This window comes from Vombatus ursinus, unplaced genomic scaffold (assembly GCF_900497805.2).
Source record: "Vombatus ursinus unplaced genomic scaffold, bare-nosed wombat genome assembly UNPS02014832.1, whole genome shotgun sequence".
NCBI lineage: Eukaryota > Metazoa > Chordata > Mammalia > Diprotodontia > Vombatidae > Vombatus > Vombatus ursinus.
The window spans coordinates 75,095,184-75,113,255 of record NW_020954610.1 but is presented as its reverse complement, the minus strand read 5'-3'; the positions used below and the strand labels follow the sequence as shown (position 1 = coordinate 75,113,255).

Sequence of the window (18,072 nt, the reverse complement as noted above, 5' to 3'; positions counted from 1 at the left end):
AAAAGTGAAACAACCCTGCCCCACAGAGGCTTACACTCTAACAGCAGAGACATGCTATCTAAAAACACATACAAAATGAAGACAAGACTAGCAGCGAGATGATCAGGAAGGGCTTCATGTATAAAGCAGCACTTCAGCTGGGTTTTGAAAGAAAAATGGGGATTCCAAGAGGAAAGGTGAGGAAAACGTAGATTCCAAGCATGAGGGACTGCCAATGGTAAGACACGGATAAAGGAGATGAAGTGTCATGTGCTCGGGAATAGTGAGTAAGAAGGCCTTGACACCTGAATGGCCAAGTGTGGAGAGAAGAATGATGTGTAAAGGCTGGAAAGGTAGGAAGGGACAAGGTTCTGAAAGGATTTAAATGCCAAAAGAGTTTATGATTCTATTGGCAATAGTCAACAAAATTACATTCCAGACTTAACTGGTCCAGGGAACTAAAGCTTGAAGCACTAATGTGTCTTCCTGGTTGTATAAGTACTAATATCCAGCACCAAAAGAATCAGGGGTTCCTCAGGGTCAATACCTGCTTCTCTGCTACCTCCACAAATGCATATCAACTACATCATTGCTATATCATTTCAGAACATCCTTTTCATGCTATTGGTAAGTATTAGATGGTCTGTCTACAAGCATCTCATCTCATTTCAATCCCAAACTTTAACCACTGGACTGGACTTAGTGAGACTAGCCCAGAACACTATACCTTTATCAATAAAAGATTGTGTTGGAGTCTGATACTCTTAAAAAGGTTACAGTATACATGATAAACAACATTAAATTTTCAGTGATTTGCTTAAGCATGAATAGTAATTCAAGTATTTCCTACAGTTTTAGGGGCAGAATAAATTTTTTTAAGAGACTAGTATGCACTTAATTTTTTAACAATGATTTGCATTATGTAAACACAAATTAAGTCAGACACCAACAACATTTTAATATCATTAAGCCTGTGACAAAGCAGAGAAAAACATGGGAAAAAAACCACACTGGTTTCAGAGCAGATCCTACATCTTCTCGCTATTTAATGAATACCCCAAAATGTCCCCATTATCCAAGCAGAAATATGGAGGAGAAAAGTTAGAAGCCCAGGCTATGGAACAGACTTCAACACAGTACTAGTCTTCTTAGCAACAATAACCAAGTAAAAACATATTGATATGAGATTAACGATCTCTGAACTATATTATCTCTGCTTTGAAAAAGCATATGAAAAGGTTAGCACAATCAACTAGGTCAAGTATATTCAAGTGAATTTATGAGACAAATAGGAAATTTTCAATGTACCACAGAAAGTCTCAGTTCAATCTATAAAATTTTTCCTGATACAACTCTCTAATAAAGACACTGCTGTGGCTGAGATACACAAATGTATGTATTTTTAAATAATTTACAACATGTGAAGTGATGTCCAATAAATGAATCAGTGCTCTACTGGGGGAGAGAAATCATGAGACAGCATAACACTTCCATTTGTACTTGCCATTTTATTATGCCTAACCTGCAAATCTTTAGGCAGATGAAACTTGTGACAGATCGGCTTCAGAAAACAGACTTGATACAAAGGAATTTTTAAAGTTCATTACAGAGGAATTAAAAAAAGGTCTCGAAAATCAACCTGTCTTTTCTAAGTTTCTTATAAAACAGTAAGCTTTCAAAAAACACTCTCTCCATGAACATAAAGTCCACCATGCTTTTGGTCCAGAATACAATTGCTGACAGAAAGATGGATGCAGCTAAGTCTATGAACGTGTGTACTTGCCCCAAATATGCAACATAAATACTGAAGCAATGAACAGAAGACTCATTACCAATACTGGAACAGGACCACTGAAAATAAAAAAGAAAAAAGTAATCATTACCTTTAGTAGTATAAAAAAAATTATCAGTCACCCACAAAAAAACATTTAAAAACTAAGAATATTATGTACATCTTGGAGGAAAACAACAACCAAAACTCTAAGTAAATGCAATTTTTAAAAATTGCCAAACTAAAATGCTATTTTTGAGGTGACAGCATCAATATCTAATTTATAAAATCATTCAATAAATATTTCATACCCAAATCATATTTTAGATTCAAAAATAGTATCACCATTGCATTTTCTTTAAAGGCAACTGTTAGTATAAAATATGACTGATGCATATAGCTAATAAAATGCTAAAAAAATCATATTTTAGATGCACAATTTTTTTTATTTCACCAAACACAGATACACAGAGAATTTTTAATATAAAAATAAAGAATATGTATTATCAAGGCAGAATAATTAACAGAGGCAAAGTACACAGGATAACAATGAACTAAAACGAAATTTACAACATGGGATGTGAGGTTCAAATACATTACAACCAACAGATTAGGAAGAGGTGAAATATGATCTAAGGAGATGGCAGGTTGGAGGATTCACATGACACACTGCCTAATGAGGTACATTTTATTATACATACAAACATGGTTACAGTTCTATCACCATGTTTGTTAAAGTGTTAAATTATTTAACCCTAACCCCACCCTCATAGACACAAATTATTACCTTTTCATACAGGTATAATCAGACCTCAAAAAATAAAATCTTAGAAGCCAAAACTGGATTATTCAGAACATCTCACAATTCAAACTCAAGAGACTATGTATGAATTCTTTCATCTGAATCAGTTCAATTCTAAATTTGTTTTTCAAATCTTTGCCATTTACCAAGGCTGTTTACCAAGGATGTTAGATTAAAGAGCTACAAGTGACAACTGGGGTCATCTATTTCAGTTCTCTCATTTTTAGATGAGGAAACTTAAGGCCCAGAAAACTGAAGTGACTTGTATAAGGCCACACAGGTACCAAATGGTAGAGGAATGTTATTCAAACTTAGGTTCTCTGATTACAAATCCAGCATTCTTTTCACTGTTTCATGCACAACACTGAAGATCTAGGCTGGATAGGCCTTTAGAAATTGTCTAGTCCCTGTGCTCCCTAAAAGCATCAATCTTCTGTACAACACTAACAGACAGAAATTCAGACTCTGCTTGAAGACCTTTAATGACCCGGACTCATTTCCTTTCAAAGCAGCCCACTGCACTTTTGGATAGCTCCGACTACTATGTTGTTTTTCTTTATACTGAGCCAAAATCTGGTTTCCTGAAGTTTTTACCCATTAGTCCCTAGAACTGGAGACCAAACAAACCAAAATGGCTGCCAATATTTGAAGACAGTAATGTTTTACTCATCATCCCCAAGTTGCCTCTTCCCTTGCCTAAATATTTCCAGTTCCCTCAACCATTCAAACTACGGCATGAACTCCAATCCCTTAACTATCTTGGTCACCCTGCTCTGTAAACCCATGCATTAACTTGTCAGCATTTTCCCTAAAATATGGCACTTCAACTGGACCTAAGATTCTAGACATGATCTGCCTAGAACAGAATGCAGTTGGACAATTACTTCCCTTCTTCTGACACTATGCTCCTGTTAATGAAGCTTAAAGATAATATTAGATTTTTATGGCTGCTCCAACTGGATTGCCTCAAACTGAGCCTCAGATCACATGTTTTTTCACAGAACTTCTGTTCTAGCATCTCCCATTTTTATGTAGTTGATGTTCTGAACCAAAGTACAAGACTATGTATTTTTTGCTAAGTTTCATCTTATTACATCTGGCCCATCAAGTTCTTTTCTATCAACCGGCATATTGACTTCCCCTCATTGTCCTGCATTGTGTCACCTGTATATCTGCTAAGTTAGCCATCTATGTGTTCTTCCAAATTACTAATAAAAACACTGAACAAAAGCAGTAACTGACTGCTATGTCTCAACCGCTAACTATCAACCATCTTGGAGGGTAAGCCAGAGATCACTAATTCCTAACCTGTCATCTCTTGTAATACCTGATCAGGACTCCCTGATACAAAGACATTTTGGTTTCACACTGGGAATGAGAACAGAACTTACCAGCTTCATTCTACAGATACAGCATGAATGTCAGCAAAAGGTCTAATTTACTAGGTAGTAAAGTTTCTAATGTGCAACTAAACTTCCTCATTTTCTTATTCTCAGTGAAATCTACTTTTTTACCTAAATTTATTTCCTATACATGGAAGAAAAGCATAAGCAGTGGAATTTTAGCATCAAGATTACTGGAGAAATTTCAAACTCTGACATTCAATATTGTACTTTAAAGTTGAAACATGCTCACATCTACCTATAATTGTTATAAACCTCTGCCAATTACCTAATTAATGACTTACTACTTCCATTTCTCAATTAAAGGCAGTTTTTGGCACTAGAACAAGTGAAAAGAAACTGAAAATTAAAAAAAAGTATTCCTCCAATTTTCTTCTATCCCATAAATTACCTCAAAATAGTTAGACATAGTTATATTCAATACACAAATTCAATAAACCTTTATTAAGTGCCTCCTGTATGGAAAGCACTGTGCTAGGCAAAGGAGGAGATAAAAAATTTAAATAAGACAGTTCCTGTCCTCAAAGAGCTTTAGAATCTACTAGAGGAATTAGAAAGCAGCATAGATGGCTACCATACAATAATATTACATGACCATAATGAACATCAGGACAAGTAAGGCCATTAGGAAATTATAAAACAAAATGCTATGTGAAAGAAAGTTGTCACTAATCAGAGAATGCTTCCTAGACGAAATGACATTTGAGTTTGGCTTTAAAGAATACACAGATTGGGGCAGCTAGGTGGCGCAGTGGATAGAGCTCCAGCCTTGGAGTGAGGAGGACCTGAGTTCAAATCCAGCCTCAGACACTTGATACTTACTAGCTGTGTGATCCTGGGCAAGTCACTTAACCCCAATTGCCTCAAAAAAAAAAAAAAAAAAAAGAATACACAGGAAAATTCAACTAAAGTAGGCACAGGAAACTGTGAGCAATGCCACTGAGTTCAAGAATTGATCCCTAGTCATTCTAGGGTCTGTTTCATTACCTTATATGATCAAAGTAAAACTGGTCCACTTCACACAAACTACATCTTATGTATTTGCCACACTATCAAGCGGAAAGCTATCAAAAGCACTAAGCAGTAAACATAATGGAATTTAGTTTATATTTACTATTGTTATGTTTCTTTGACTTACACTTTGAGCCCAGGGGAATCTTCAGTATAGAACCTCCACATCCCCCCTGTACCTGCTGAAGTAGTACGGCCTGCACTCCTTGTCCCACAGCTAGCATTTTTCCTACAAAAAAAAAAAAATTAAGATTTAGTTATATTTAATCCCCAAGAAACTTACAACACTTTAGTAATATAGGTTCCATTTTATTTTTAAAGAATCAATTCAAACAATAATGTATTAGGGCAATTACATCACAAAATGAAAACATTTCTATCAAATAAATTTGCATATTACCAATTAAAGTAACCCCAATTCTAAAGAAGGAAAGCCTAAGCTGCAATCCTTAAAGCTAATCAAATTTAATTCTAAAGCTGAACAAGGAAGAAAAGAATTTATTCTTGATGTCTAATTCTCACTGAACTCCTTATGCATATGTTGGGAGTAGGCTAGGCCAAGTTCATTCATTCATCCTTTGTTCCTTCTTTCTGCCCTTCCTCTGATTTTCTTTCTTCCTTTCTCCTCTTCCTTCCCCAAGTCCATTGATCCATTCATTCATTCATTCATTCACAGAAGGGCCCAAAGTAGTCTTGAAGGAAAACAGAGATCCTAGGAACTTAAAGTAAATAGGGAATGCCTTCCAGCTGTATGTCAGTGCAAAAGAGCAAGAATGATACCATGTATGAGGAACAGTAAGAAGACTGAACTATAAAGTATGTGGAGGAGAGTAATATGTAATAGGGCTGAAAAAGCAGTTTGAGACAAGGTTGTAAAGGGCTTTAAATGTCAAAAAGAATTTATATTTGATCCTAGAGGTAATAGTGAGTCAGTGGAGTTCACTTTTTTTTTTACATTTTTTTTTCTTTTCTAGGCAATTGGGGTTAAGTGACTTGCCCAGGGTCACACAGCTAGTCAGTGTCAAGTGTCTGGTCTGAGGCCAGATTTGAACTCAGGTCCTCCTGACTTCAGGGCCGGTGCTCTATCCACTGCGCCACCTAGCTGCCCCTATATATATATACATTTTTGCTTTTTTTGATGAGGTAATTGGGGATTGAGTGACTTGCCCAGGGTCATACAGCTAGTAAGAATCAAGTATTTGAGGCTGGATTTGAATTCTGGTCCTCCTGACTCCAAGACCAGAGCTCTATGCACTGCACCACCTAGCTGCCCCCCAGTGGAGGCAGAGAAGAGAAAAGATGTGGTCAAACTGCATTTTAGGAAAATCACTTTGCTTCAAATTTAACAGATTGGCAAAAATGCAAAAACATGGTAAATGACCAATGTTGGAGGGGTAAAGAAAAAACAAGAACAGGAAGGTGGAGCCAAAATGGCAGAAAAAAGGCAGCAACTCACCCAAGCTCTCCCCAAAACTCCTCTGGACATCTTTAAGTAATGCCATAAAACAATTTCTGGAGCGTCAGAACCCACAAAAAGATGTGAAACAATTTCCCAGCCAAAGAAAACTTACAAGGTTGGCAAGAAAGGTCTGAGTGAGGGGTGGATGAGAGTGGAGCACAGTCCAGCGCAGGCCATGCTAGCACAGACCAGGCCCAAGCAAACCAGGATCAGGCCTTGGGAGCCACTAAATCAGCAGTGGCAGCAGGGGCATCTGGAGTTCTCAGCCCACAGATGGTAAGGTGGGTCGAACAACTCATCAGGAGATGACAGGGGTCTCTTCGCTGTTACTGGGGGCAGGACTCTGTTGCTTTGCTCATACTCAGATTTGAGCTGCAGTCCTGGGTGGCAGTCCCAGGGCGAGGAGGAGGACTAGCACACCAGAGCTTGCAGCCACAGTGAAGCAGTGACCTGGCTCACAGTTTAAGGGCAAAAAAGAGAGCTTGTGGTCACTCACAGACTAGAGCACAGGCCAGGAGAGTAGTAAACGCACCTCTCCTTAGATCATACCACCTTGGAAGAACTGAAAACTTACAGGTCCCTAGAAGTGTCCCTGAAAACAGCTGCACAAAGCCCCTGAAGCTTGGGACCAGTGCGCCTGCAATCTGGAAGCAGAGCCCGTGTTTAACAAACAGTTAAAAGTCAAGAAACAGACTGGGAAAATAAGCCAACAACAGAAAAAACATTCTGACCATAGAAAGTGACTATGTTGACAAGGAAGATCAAAATATACACTCACAAGAAGATAACAAAGTCAAAGCTCCTACATACAAAGCCTCTAAGAAAAACATGAATTGGTCTCATGGAAGAGCTCAAAAAGGATTCTGACGATCAAATGAGAGAGGTAGAAGAAAATTCAGAAAGAGAAATGAGAGTGATGCTAGAAAATCATGAAAAACAAGTCAATAGCTTCAAAAAATATTGAAGAAAATAATACCTTGAAAAACAAAATAAGCCAAACGGAAAAAGAGGCCCAAAAATTTACTGAAGATACTCCTTAAAAAGTAGAATTAACCAAATGGAAAAGGAGGTACAAAAGCTCACTGAAGGAAATAACTCCTTAAAAATTAGAATTGAGCAAATATAAGCTAATGACTTCATGAGAAATCAAAAACCAATAAAACAAAACCAAAAGAATGAAAAAAAGGGAAGACAATGCAAAATATCTTACTGGAAAAAACTGACCTGGAAAAGATCCAGGAGGGATAATTTAAAAATTACTGGACTACCTAAAAGTCATGACTGAAAAAACAGCCTAGACATCATCCTTCAAGAAATTATCAAGGAAAACTGCCCTGATATTCTAGAACCAGAGGGTAAAATAGACATGGAAAGAATCCACCAATCACCTCCAGCAAGAGATCCCAAAATGAAAACTCCCAGGAATATTACAGTCAAATTCCAGAGCTCCCAGGTCAAGGAGAAAATATTGCAAGCAGCCAAAATGAAACAATTCAAGTATCATTCAGCCACATTCAGGATAACACAAGATCTAGCAGCTTCTACATTAAAGGTTCGGAGGGCTTGGAATATGATATTCCAGAGGGCAAAGTTCCACATTGCTTTCCAGAATGGCTAGACCAGTTCACACCTCCACCAATAGTGCATCAGTGTTTCTGTCATTTCTTTCTTTTTTAAATAATTCTTTTATTCATTTAGTGTTTTATTTTTCTCTGATTACATGTAAAAAGTTTTTTAACATTCATTTTTAAAATTTTGAGTTTCAAATTCTCTCCCTTCCTCTCCACCCCTGTCACTGATAAGCAAACAATTCGATACAGGTTAAACATGTGTAGTCTTGCAAAACATATTTCTATATTAGTAATGTGAAAGAAAACACAGACCAAAAGAAAATAAATCCTCAAGAAAAATAAATAAAGTAAAAAAAGTATGGTTCAATCTGTATTCAGACACCATTAGTTCTTTCTCTGGGGATGGATAACATTTTTCATTATAAGTCTTTAAGAGTTGTCTTGGATCATTGTACTGCTGAGAATAGCTAAGTCATTCACAGCTGATCATCTTACAACATTGATATTACTTTGCATACAGTACATTTCACTTTGTATCAGCTCATGTAAGTCTTTGCAGGTTCTTCTGAGAGCATCCCGCTCATCATTTCTTACATCACAATAGTATTCTACCACAGTCACAAACCACAGTATGTTCAGCCATTCCCCAATTGATGGGCATCCTCTCAATTTCCAATTCTTTGCCCCCAGAAAAGAGCTGTTATAAAAAACGTTTGTAAATATAGGTCCTTTTCCTTTTCGTTTTTTGTCCCTTTATGGATATAGACCTAGTAGTGGTATTGCTAGGTCAAAGGGTATGCATGGTTTTATAGCCCTTTGGGCATAGTTGCAAATTGCTCTACAGAATGGTTGAATCAGTTCACAACACCACTAACAGTGCATTAATGTCTCATGATGTGCTATCATTTTTGAACATGGCCAATGTAATAATTTGTTTTGGGAAGTCAATTAGAATGAATGCAATAGTCTTAGGTGAGAGGTGATTAAGGCCTGAACTAGAATGGTGGCTCTGTGGTTAGGGGAAAGGGGACAAAGTGAGATATACTGTGGAGGTCAAGTCCTCAACTATTACTAGAACTCGAATTCCTCTCTCTACCTTCTGTTGATTACTATGACTACTTGCAGCTTCTAACACAAAATTCAAATAATCTTATAATTATTTTTACATATGTAGGCCTTGCAGATATATTCAGCAAGACTAACTTCTAGAGAAAAGTGGCTATATTACACAAAACCTAACTATAAATAAGAAATCTGGATGAAAAAGTCACAAAAAAACACTAGTCATTACTTTGGATTCATACCCCTGTATCTTCCACAACACCTAAAACAGTGATAAGTCCAGAATAGGTATTTGATTTAAAAAAAAAATAGGGCAACTAGAATTTAAGGTTCTTAAATGACAATACTTTTGAAAACTCAATGGTGATCTTCAAAAATGAGGCATGATTGCCTATTCACTCTTCCCTCCATTACTTCTCTAGATAAGATATTATCAAATCAAGTTTCTGTGCCAAGCACTGTGATAAGTGCAGGGGATACAAAGAAAGGCTAAAAAAGTCCCTTCTTTGAAAGAGCCCACAATCTAATGAAAGAGACAAGCGAACAGAACAAATTATACCTAAGACTACCAAGACTACCATGCCCAAACTGTCTCCTTCCCTAACTTCAAATTCTGAAATTCCCCTCTGATGATGATCTGCCATTTCATCTCTCTCTTTACCCCTCTCATTTCAATCCTATTTTATCTTCCCTGCAACCTCCATTCCCCCCACACCTCCTTTTTCTCCCAGGCCATCAGCCTAATTTTCCTCCTTTCACAATTTTGGCCCTTCAGTTAACCAGTTCAATTACTCACTGTCCTCCACTCTTGAATTCTTCTCCCCCATCTTCTTCCATTGTTCCTTCCCTGACTATTCCCAACCCAGAATCATCTCCACAACCTGTCTTCTTCACTAACTGAAAAGCTGTTGAAGGGCACAAAATAACATTGACTGAATCCATTAATGTTAATTTTAAACTGGGCCCTCAATACTATGTAACAAACTTTTATTCTTCCCAGATTAACCATCTTGTCCCAGCAACAGCTGTTCCAAACTCTCTCCTCTTTCATTAAGTCTTAATACCTTCCCCTCTCCCAACTCTATTCAGGAGATGACCTCACTTCCTACTTTACTCAGAAAATCAACACCATCCATTGTAAGCATTACCTCAAAACCTTCACCTATCCTTGGTACCCATTCTTTTTGTCTTCTCCTACCATTCTACTTGTGCCCTCAATCACATCCCCTCTTTCTTAGAGTGATGACTTTTAATCATTCCCTCCTCCCTCAGTTCTCCCTACCTTTATAAACAAAAACAAAAAACAACAAACCTTTATTTGGTACTGATATTCTGTATCTTTTTTCCTTTCCACTGCCAAACACCTAGAAAAGTTTTCTACATTATCTACTTCCATTTCCTTACCATGTATTTACTTCTCAACTTCTTACAATGTGGCTTCTGACCTCACCACACTAAGGAAAACTGCTGAATCCAAGGTTACCAGCAATCTTTTAACTTCTAAATCCAAAGACCTTTTCTTAATACTCATCCTTCTTGACTTCTCTACAGCTTTTGATAGTCAACTATAACTACTCTCCTCCTGGATAATCTCACCTTCCCAATCCAGGTACCACACAACTACCAGAGAAAATCTTCCTAAAACCTAAGTTTGATCATGTCACTCCTCAGCTAATGAGCTTCCCACTGACACTAGAATGATAAACAACAAATTCCTAAGTCTGATATTTAAGAACTTTTAGATACTGGCTCCATCTTACCTTTCCGGTCTTATTTCATGACTTCCCCTCATACAAATTATTACATTATAGCAGAACAGGTCTAGTATCCCTAACTTGACATTCCATCTTCCACCTACAAGCCTTACTTAGTAAAAGCCCTCCCCACACACTTGGAATGTCCTCTCTCCTCCTTTCTGTCTCTCCATCAGGTAACCACTCTCCTCTGTGAAGCCTTCCCTACTATTCCTCATTCCTGATTAGTGCTCTCTCCTTCTTCAAATTACTTTGTATTTATTAATCTTTGTATATGTTGTTTTGACTCCCTCCCAGCTCCAAGCAAAACATAAGCTCCTTATGGGTAGAAATGGTTTCCTTTATACCTGTTTTCCCTCATGTCTAATACAGTACCTGGAAAATAAGGTACACTTATTAAATATTTGATGAACTGAACAGGGCCAAATCAGGTTTCCTCTGGTTCCTTTCTCCACGGAAGCACAATTCCAGTGCCTTCACTCTACTGATTATTTCCAATATACCCTACGTCTTGTCTCTACATAGTTGTTTGCTTGCTGTCTTCTCATTCGACTATGACCTCTTGGAGAGCAGGGATTGCCTTTTGCCTTTCTTTGTGTCTCCCTCGATTGGCAAACACAGGGTACCTGGTATGTAGTAGAGGCTTAATAAATGTTTATTGACTGACAAGCTCATGCCACTTCTTCTTTCATTCATATACCCAAATTCCGTACTTCACCAATTACGTACAACAATAAGTGGTGATCGCTTAATATGTACTCCCAGCGCCTAACACAGTGCTGGCACATAGCAGATGCTTAATAAATAATGACTAGTTGAATTATAGAAAACATGCGTAGTAGCACAGTGCCTGGTACACAGCAGAGCTTAATAAAGGTTTTCTCTATCAATTTAGGACATAGCCTTGACCTCACTCAGCTAACAATTAAGCACTGACCCCTGCGAAAGTCTGTTTCAACACCCACAGGCCCAGGCCTGTCTCCCGGCCTTGCTCCTTACCTTTGCCTGACTGTGGATCCCGCGGCCCTGGCGGCCACAGCTTTGCTGGGAGACCGGCCCGAGGCGCCCACGTTTGTACCACTGGGAGTAGGGCCCGGCTGTGGACAGAAATAAAAAGACCATCTTGCATCACCTACAGAAGCCCCCACCCGGCCCCACAGCCCGCCCCCGACGATTCCGCCCGGAGTCTCCCCAGAAGCCTGCCGGGCCCCTGGACCCCCCCAGGTGCCGACGACGACACCCAGGCCAACTAGACTAGGAACCCAGTTATACCATCACTGCAGTTGAGGAGGTAGCAGCCTCGGTTGCAGATGTTCCGGCAGCTGTACCAGTTACCGTGACCAGAAAAGTCTGCCTCCGCTTGGCTCCTCAGTCGGGGGAAGGGGGAAGGCGGAGAGATAACCGCTTCCTGTGGTGCTTTCATAAATGCCTGATTGGAAATAAGGAGAATCTCAACAGAAAGCCAAAAAAGCGTGACGTTCTGGTATCTCAGCTCCACAATGAACAATAAAAAAGTATATGAAAATTGGTTTTGCCAGCTGAAAAAAGCAGACACATAAAAAAACACGCACGAGGATTTCCGGCAATATGAGAGACACCCTCAACTTTTAGCTAACGTGTCCAAATTCACTCAAGTCCTAAGGGGGCGGAGCCATTCGCACGAAGAAGCTGGGTCCGAGAAATCGGTCCAATGCCACGCCAGCACCAGCTCGGCTGCGGCGGGGGGGGGGGGGGGGGGGGGGGGAGAAGAAAGGGCGGGGCTTGTCCTCGAGTCTGCGCCACGGCGGCCACTGGGACCTCGACGCCTCTTGGGTTTCTCCGAGGGGTCTGCGCAAGCGCGAGCCCACGGCAATTCCAGGGTCTAGGAGGCCATGCAGCCTCGGGGTCTGGAGGGCCGCGCGCGCGGCCCGTCAGTGCTGTTCGTGCACCCGGACTTCGGCGTGGGCGGCGCGGAGCGGCTGGTGCTGGACGCGGCGTTGGCCCTGCAGTCTCGCGGCTGCCGCGTCCAGGTGTGGACGGCTCATTATGACCCGGGCCACTGCTTCTCGGAGAGCCGCGAGCTGCAGGTGCACTGCGCCGGCGACTGGCTGCCCCGCAGCCTGGGCTGGGGCGGGCGCGGCGCCGCGCTGTGCTCCTACGTGCGCATGGTCTACCTGGCGCTCTACATCCTGCTGCTGAGCGGCGAGGAGATGGACGTGATCGTGTGCGACCAGGTGAGGGGGCAGTCGACGCCCGTCCCCCGAGGGCTGCAGGGACCCCAGGGACAGTGCAGCCCAGCCCAGCTCATTTTGCAGAAACTGAGGCCTAGAGAAAGGAAGTGAGTCATTCAAAATCAAGTCAGATCATTTATTAAGCATTTGCCTTGACTTTTTAAAGCCCCGCCCAAAAGTCCACCCTTCTTGGTTCCCCTTGGTGGTGCAGTGGCTAGACGCTGAGCCTGAAGGCAGCAAGACCTGAGTTCTAATTCGCCCCAGACACTTAACAGCTGTGCGACCTCTGTGCTCTCTGTGCTTCGGTCCGCCCCCAGTGAAATGAGGCTAATAACAGTTCCCTCCCAGAGTTATAGTGGGTTTCATTCATTCAGTAAACATTTACGCTAAGCACTGGGGATCAAATAAGTTAATATTTATACAGCAATTACCATGGTGACTTGGACGTAGAGGGAACTTAATAAATGCTGATTTACTTCCATAATTAGAGTGCCCTCTCACTTTTAATTATCTTTGCTTTATCCTTTGTGTGACCCTTTTGTAAGTGGTTGTTTGCATGTTGTCTCCCCATTAGACTACGAGCTCCTTGAGAGCAGGGACTAATCCATATTCCTAGCTATTAGCACAGGGCCTGGCACCACCTCCAAATCATGCCCCCCAGTGCCTTCTTTCTGAGATTACTTTCCATCTCGGTGTATATCGTATATGTACATAGTTGTTTGCATGTTGCCTCTCGCATTGGAATTCGAGTGAACTCTTTGAGGGCAGGGACTCTTTCTAGCACAGGACAGTGCCCGACGTGAAATAAGCATCCAATAAATTGTTGACTCTTAATGTTTATTGACTGACTGCTTTGCAAAGCGCTAGGCCACGCTGATAGGGAGTATTGGAGACTGAACTTGAACCCAGAGTCCTATTCCCTTTGCTATACAAGTGTATTATACAGATGTTATGGATGAGGAAGGAGCCTCAGTGAGGTCAGGTGGGTCAGGGTGGGCTACATGTTTTCAAGAATACCTGGACTAGAAATGAAACCAGAATTCCAGGCCCCAACTTTGCCATTTAATTTAATCATTATGGATGACTTGGAGCAAAAGTCATTTCCCTTCTATTCAGTTTCCTCAACTGTAAAAAGAGGAAACTGGGCTAGGTGGTTTCTAAGACTCCTAGCTCTGACATGATTCTATGATTTGCCCTGCAATAAGTAACTGATAAAGTCGGAAACAGTGAACGATAAATGTTATTCATTAAAATTAAAGCCGATTGGCTCTCATTCTGCCTTTGAAGTATGCCTTGCATATACTTTTATTACCATGTTTTTGCATTCAACCTGAATCATGTAATTCAACCCCTTCTATTTGCACATGCGGAAATTGAAGCCAAAGGAGGTTAATGATACTCTTGCTAAGAGAACTTCAGTATGCCTTTTTTTTTTAAAAAGTAAGGCTAAATTACCCAAAGTAGAAACAGCTACAAGACATCAAAAGTGTTCCTCCACTCCCTGCTACAGTTTTCATAGTAAAATAAAAGTATTTTCTGAAAATAAATGAATTGCAAGTAATAATGGCATGCTGCCTTCCTCAAAGATTTTTAACTGAACAAGAATTCCTTCTGTAAGGTTTTGCTTAAAGACTTCCAGTGTCAGTTACTTTATTGTCCACTGGGGCAGCTCATTCTGTACTTGGACAGCTCTGATGGTTTCAGATGTCCTTCCTTTGTATTGAGCTGAATGTTTTGCACCTGTTGTGTGCCTGATTTTTCCCTCTGGGGCGAAGCAGATCTTCTCTATGTTACAAATGAATACCAAATTTTCATTCAGAGATTCAAGTTTGAATCTCCAAAGTATTGTATGAGGTTAGACAAGTCATAACCTTGGTCATATTCAGTTTCCTCATCTGAAAAGTGAGATTGGACTAGATGGTCTCCTCCTCTCAGTTTAAAATGATACCTTCCCAGTACTATCCAAATATTTGAAGATAGATCTGGTCCCCTTGTTTCCTTTAAGCTGAACATAGAGGGTTCCTTCAATGGATCATTTTGTGGAACTGGGTTTTTAACCTCTCCAGGCTTGTTTTTTATCTCTGAAATGATAAGTGAGATTGAACTAAGTGATATCTATGATTTTTTTATCTTTAAAATACTGTGATTTTTTTCTAGAAAGGGTTCCTGTAAAAGGTGAAGTTTTTTAAAATATAAAATGAAAGCAGTACAGCAGGCCCAGAGGACAAAAATAGTCAGACAATAAGCATTTGTTAAGCATCTGCTATGTGCCAAGCACTGTGCTAAGGATTACATTGCACTTATCAGGTGATTTTTATGCAGTGTCAACTTATATTCTCACATTTTCTTCCTCCTTTTCAAACATTTTTGTTTGGTTTTCCCAGAGTTTCTGTATCAGAGGAGTTGAGTGTATTTACCACAGATATAAGCTCATCCTTCTTCTGTCTAGTCATAAGAAACAGCATTGTTTAAGGGTGAGTAGGATCAATTCGATTATGCAGAGGCTTAAGGATTTTTAGTAGAAAAATTAAACCCAACATTAGTTAGATGTTTGCAGTACATTTCTGGTGCTATCGGAAATTAAGTAAGGAATACTATGATATTCTTAAGGTTTGTTTTTGTGAATTTTGCGGTAAGTTTAGAAATTGGTGACCAAATCTTGGTGCCATTCTTTACAACCTTGCATTCTTGCCTCTGCTATTAACTACCAGTGACCCTGGACAATTCACTTATCCTCTCTTTGCTTTACTTTCCTACTCTATAAAAATGAGAAACTTGGACAAGATGACTTTTAAGGTCCAGGCTACCTCCAAATTTATGATTCTGCATATTTAATTTTTCTGTAGGAAGGAAAATCTAGAGGAAGCCCCATCGAATTTGTGGTTTTAAGTATACACAACACAAAGTAGGCAGTTTTGTTGAAATAATGAATAAAAGTCATTTTCTTAACCAGTTTTCATTTCTGCTTTAATTAGGTATCTGCTTGTATCCCAGTGTTTAGACTGGCCAGACATCGGAAGAAGATACTGTTTTACTGTCATTTTCCTGATTTACTTCTCACTCAGAGAAATTCTTTTCTTAAACGACTCTACCGAGCCCCCATTGATTGGGTGGAAGAGTATACTACTGGCATGGCAGACTGCATTGTGGTCAATAGCTCCTTCACGGCAAATGTTTTTAAGAACACCTTCAAGTCCCTAACACACATAAACCCAGATGTCCTCTACCCTTCTTTGAATGTCAGCAGCTTTGACAATGTGGTACCTTCAGATCTCGATAACTTAATTCCCAAAGGAAAGAAGTTTGTTTTTCTTTCAATCAACAGATATGAAAGGAAGAAAAATCTAACTCTAGCTTTAGAAGCATTACTTGAGCTACGAGGGAGATTAGATCTTCAAGATTGGGAAAAAATTCATCTAATAATGGCTGGCGGTTATGATGAACGAGTTCTGGAAAATGTAGAGTATTATAAAGAACTGAAGAATACAGTCAACCAGTTTGACCTTAGCCACCATGTTACATTCCTGAAGTCTTTTTCAGATACACAAAAGATCTCTCTTCTCCATAATTGTACTTGTGTGCTTTATACACCGAGCAATGAGCATTTTGGCATAGTTCCTGTGGAAGCCATGTACATGCAGTGTCCTGTCATTGCAGTGAATTCAGGTGGACCTTTGGAATCTATTGTAGATAACGTAACAGGGTTTTTATGTGAACCTGATCCGACACAGTTTTCTAAAGCAATGGAAAAGTTTATCAGAGATCCTTCCTTAAAAGCTACAATGGGGTCGGCAGGAAGAGTCAGAGTGAAGGAAAAATTTTCATTAGAAGCTTTCACAGATCAGTTATACCAGTACATAAGTAAACTGACAGAATAATTATATGGTTTTAAAACCTTTTCTAGAGGCAGCTAGGTGGTACGGAGGTTTTAAGGGCTGGATTTGAAGTCAGCCAGACCTGAGTTTGAATCCTGCCTTATCCAATTACTAGTTGTGTGATCCTGAACAACTCATGTAACCTCTTACCCTCAGTTTCCTCATTTGTAAAATAGGGATAATAATAGCATCTACCTCACAGGGTTCTTAAGGAACAAATGAAATAACACATGTAAAACACTTTGCAAACCTTAAAATATCATATAAATGGTCATTATTAGATTACTGTTAGATTAACTAAATTAATTGACTCAGTTTCTAGACTCAGTTGTACTTCCAAAAAGAAAAATCACTCCAAAATTTATCTGGTGCAGAGTGGATTCATCATATATTGAAAATAACAAACTTAGGTCTAATCCTCCTCATCCTATAAACATTTTTGAAAGAAAAAAAAACATAGACCTTGTCATATTATTATTGTCTTTAAAATATTAAGACATAAAACCTGAAAAAAATCCATAACATTTTAATTATATTCTATTTAGACAAGTATTAGAGTTTGTATGCATTTAAACTACACAGTCATGTCACATGTGTATTATGGTTTGACTAGAGAATTTGTAGTTTTAATTATCCTTAACTGTCATTAAACCAGTACGTAAGATTAAATTTTAAGTCATAAAATATCGGCACTAATAGTATTTCTACACTAAAAATACTTGGTCAGTTTTACATGGTCTGCCATACTTGTGGGAAAATGTATGTTTTTTTGGAAAAGATTATCACATTATAAACAATGATATTTTTGTATCCTGTTTTGCTTTCCAAAAGATGGAAGCCAATATGTGTGAAAAAACAAATAAAATGGTATTTTGGAAGCATTTTTATTTTTTTAAATTTGAGGCTGTATTTTTCAGTATTGCCAGTAGGGGACCCATCTTAGTACCAAAGCTTGAAATCACACAGTTTAAAAATCATAAAGGAGGTACTTGCAGTATATAGCCTGCAATCTGTTTCACATTTTTTTAATAACTGTAACAAAACATATTAAAAGATGAAAATAAGTATATGATGTTTTCTACAAGTACAATGAGATAGAAAAGGAAAATTAAGAAGAAAAATTAGTTTTTGGTTAAAAAAAAGTTCAGCAAACATTTTGTACCTACTATGTGTGA

At 39.2% G+C, this 18,072-nt stretch overlaps 2 protein-coding genes across 2 annotated transcripts; one reads left to right on the top strand and one right to left on the bottom strand.

Moving 5' to 3' along the window:
* Nucleotides 1-1,467: 1,467 nt before the first annotated feature.
* Nucleotides 1,468-12,204, bottom strand: LOC114025809 (protein transport protein Sec61 subunit beta). Its single transcript, XM_027839339.1, has 4 exons — nt 12,085-12,204; nt 11,812-11,909; nt 5,094-5,195; nt 1,468-1,830 (listed from the first exon to the last, which is right to left on the bottom strand). Exons 1-4 carry the CDS (start codon nt 12,085-12,087, stop codon nt 1,743-1,745), a joined length of 291 nt encoding a protein of 96 aa, XP_027695140.1. The 5' UTR covers nt 12,088-12,204; the 3' UTR covers nt 1,468-1,742.
* A 460-nt stretch (nt 12,205-12,664) lies between these two features.
* Nucleotides 12,665-16,997, top strand: LOC114025943 (alpha-1,3/1,6-mannosyltransferase ALG2-like). Its single transcript, XM_027839479.1, has 2 exons — nt 12,665-13,025; nt 15,998-16,997. Exons 1-2 carry the CDS (start codon nt 12,684-12,686, stop codon nt 16,898-16,900), a joined length of 1,245 nt encoding a protein of 414 aa, XP_027695280.1. The 5' UTR covers nt 12,665-12,683; the 3' UTR covers nt 16,901-16,997.
* The last annotated feature ends 1,075 nt before the right edge of the window (nt 16,998-18,072 follow it).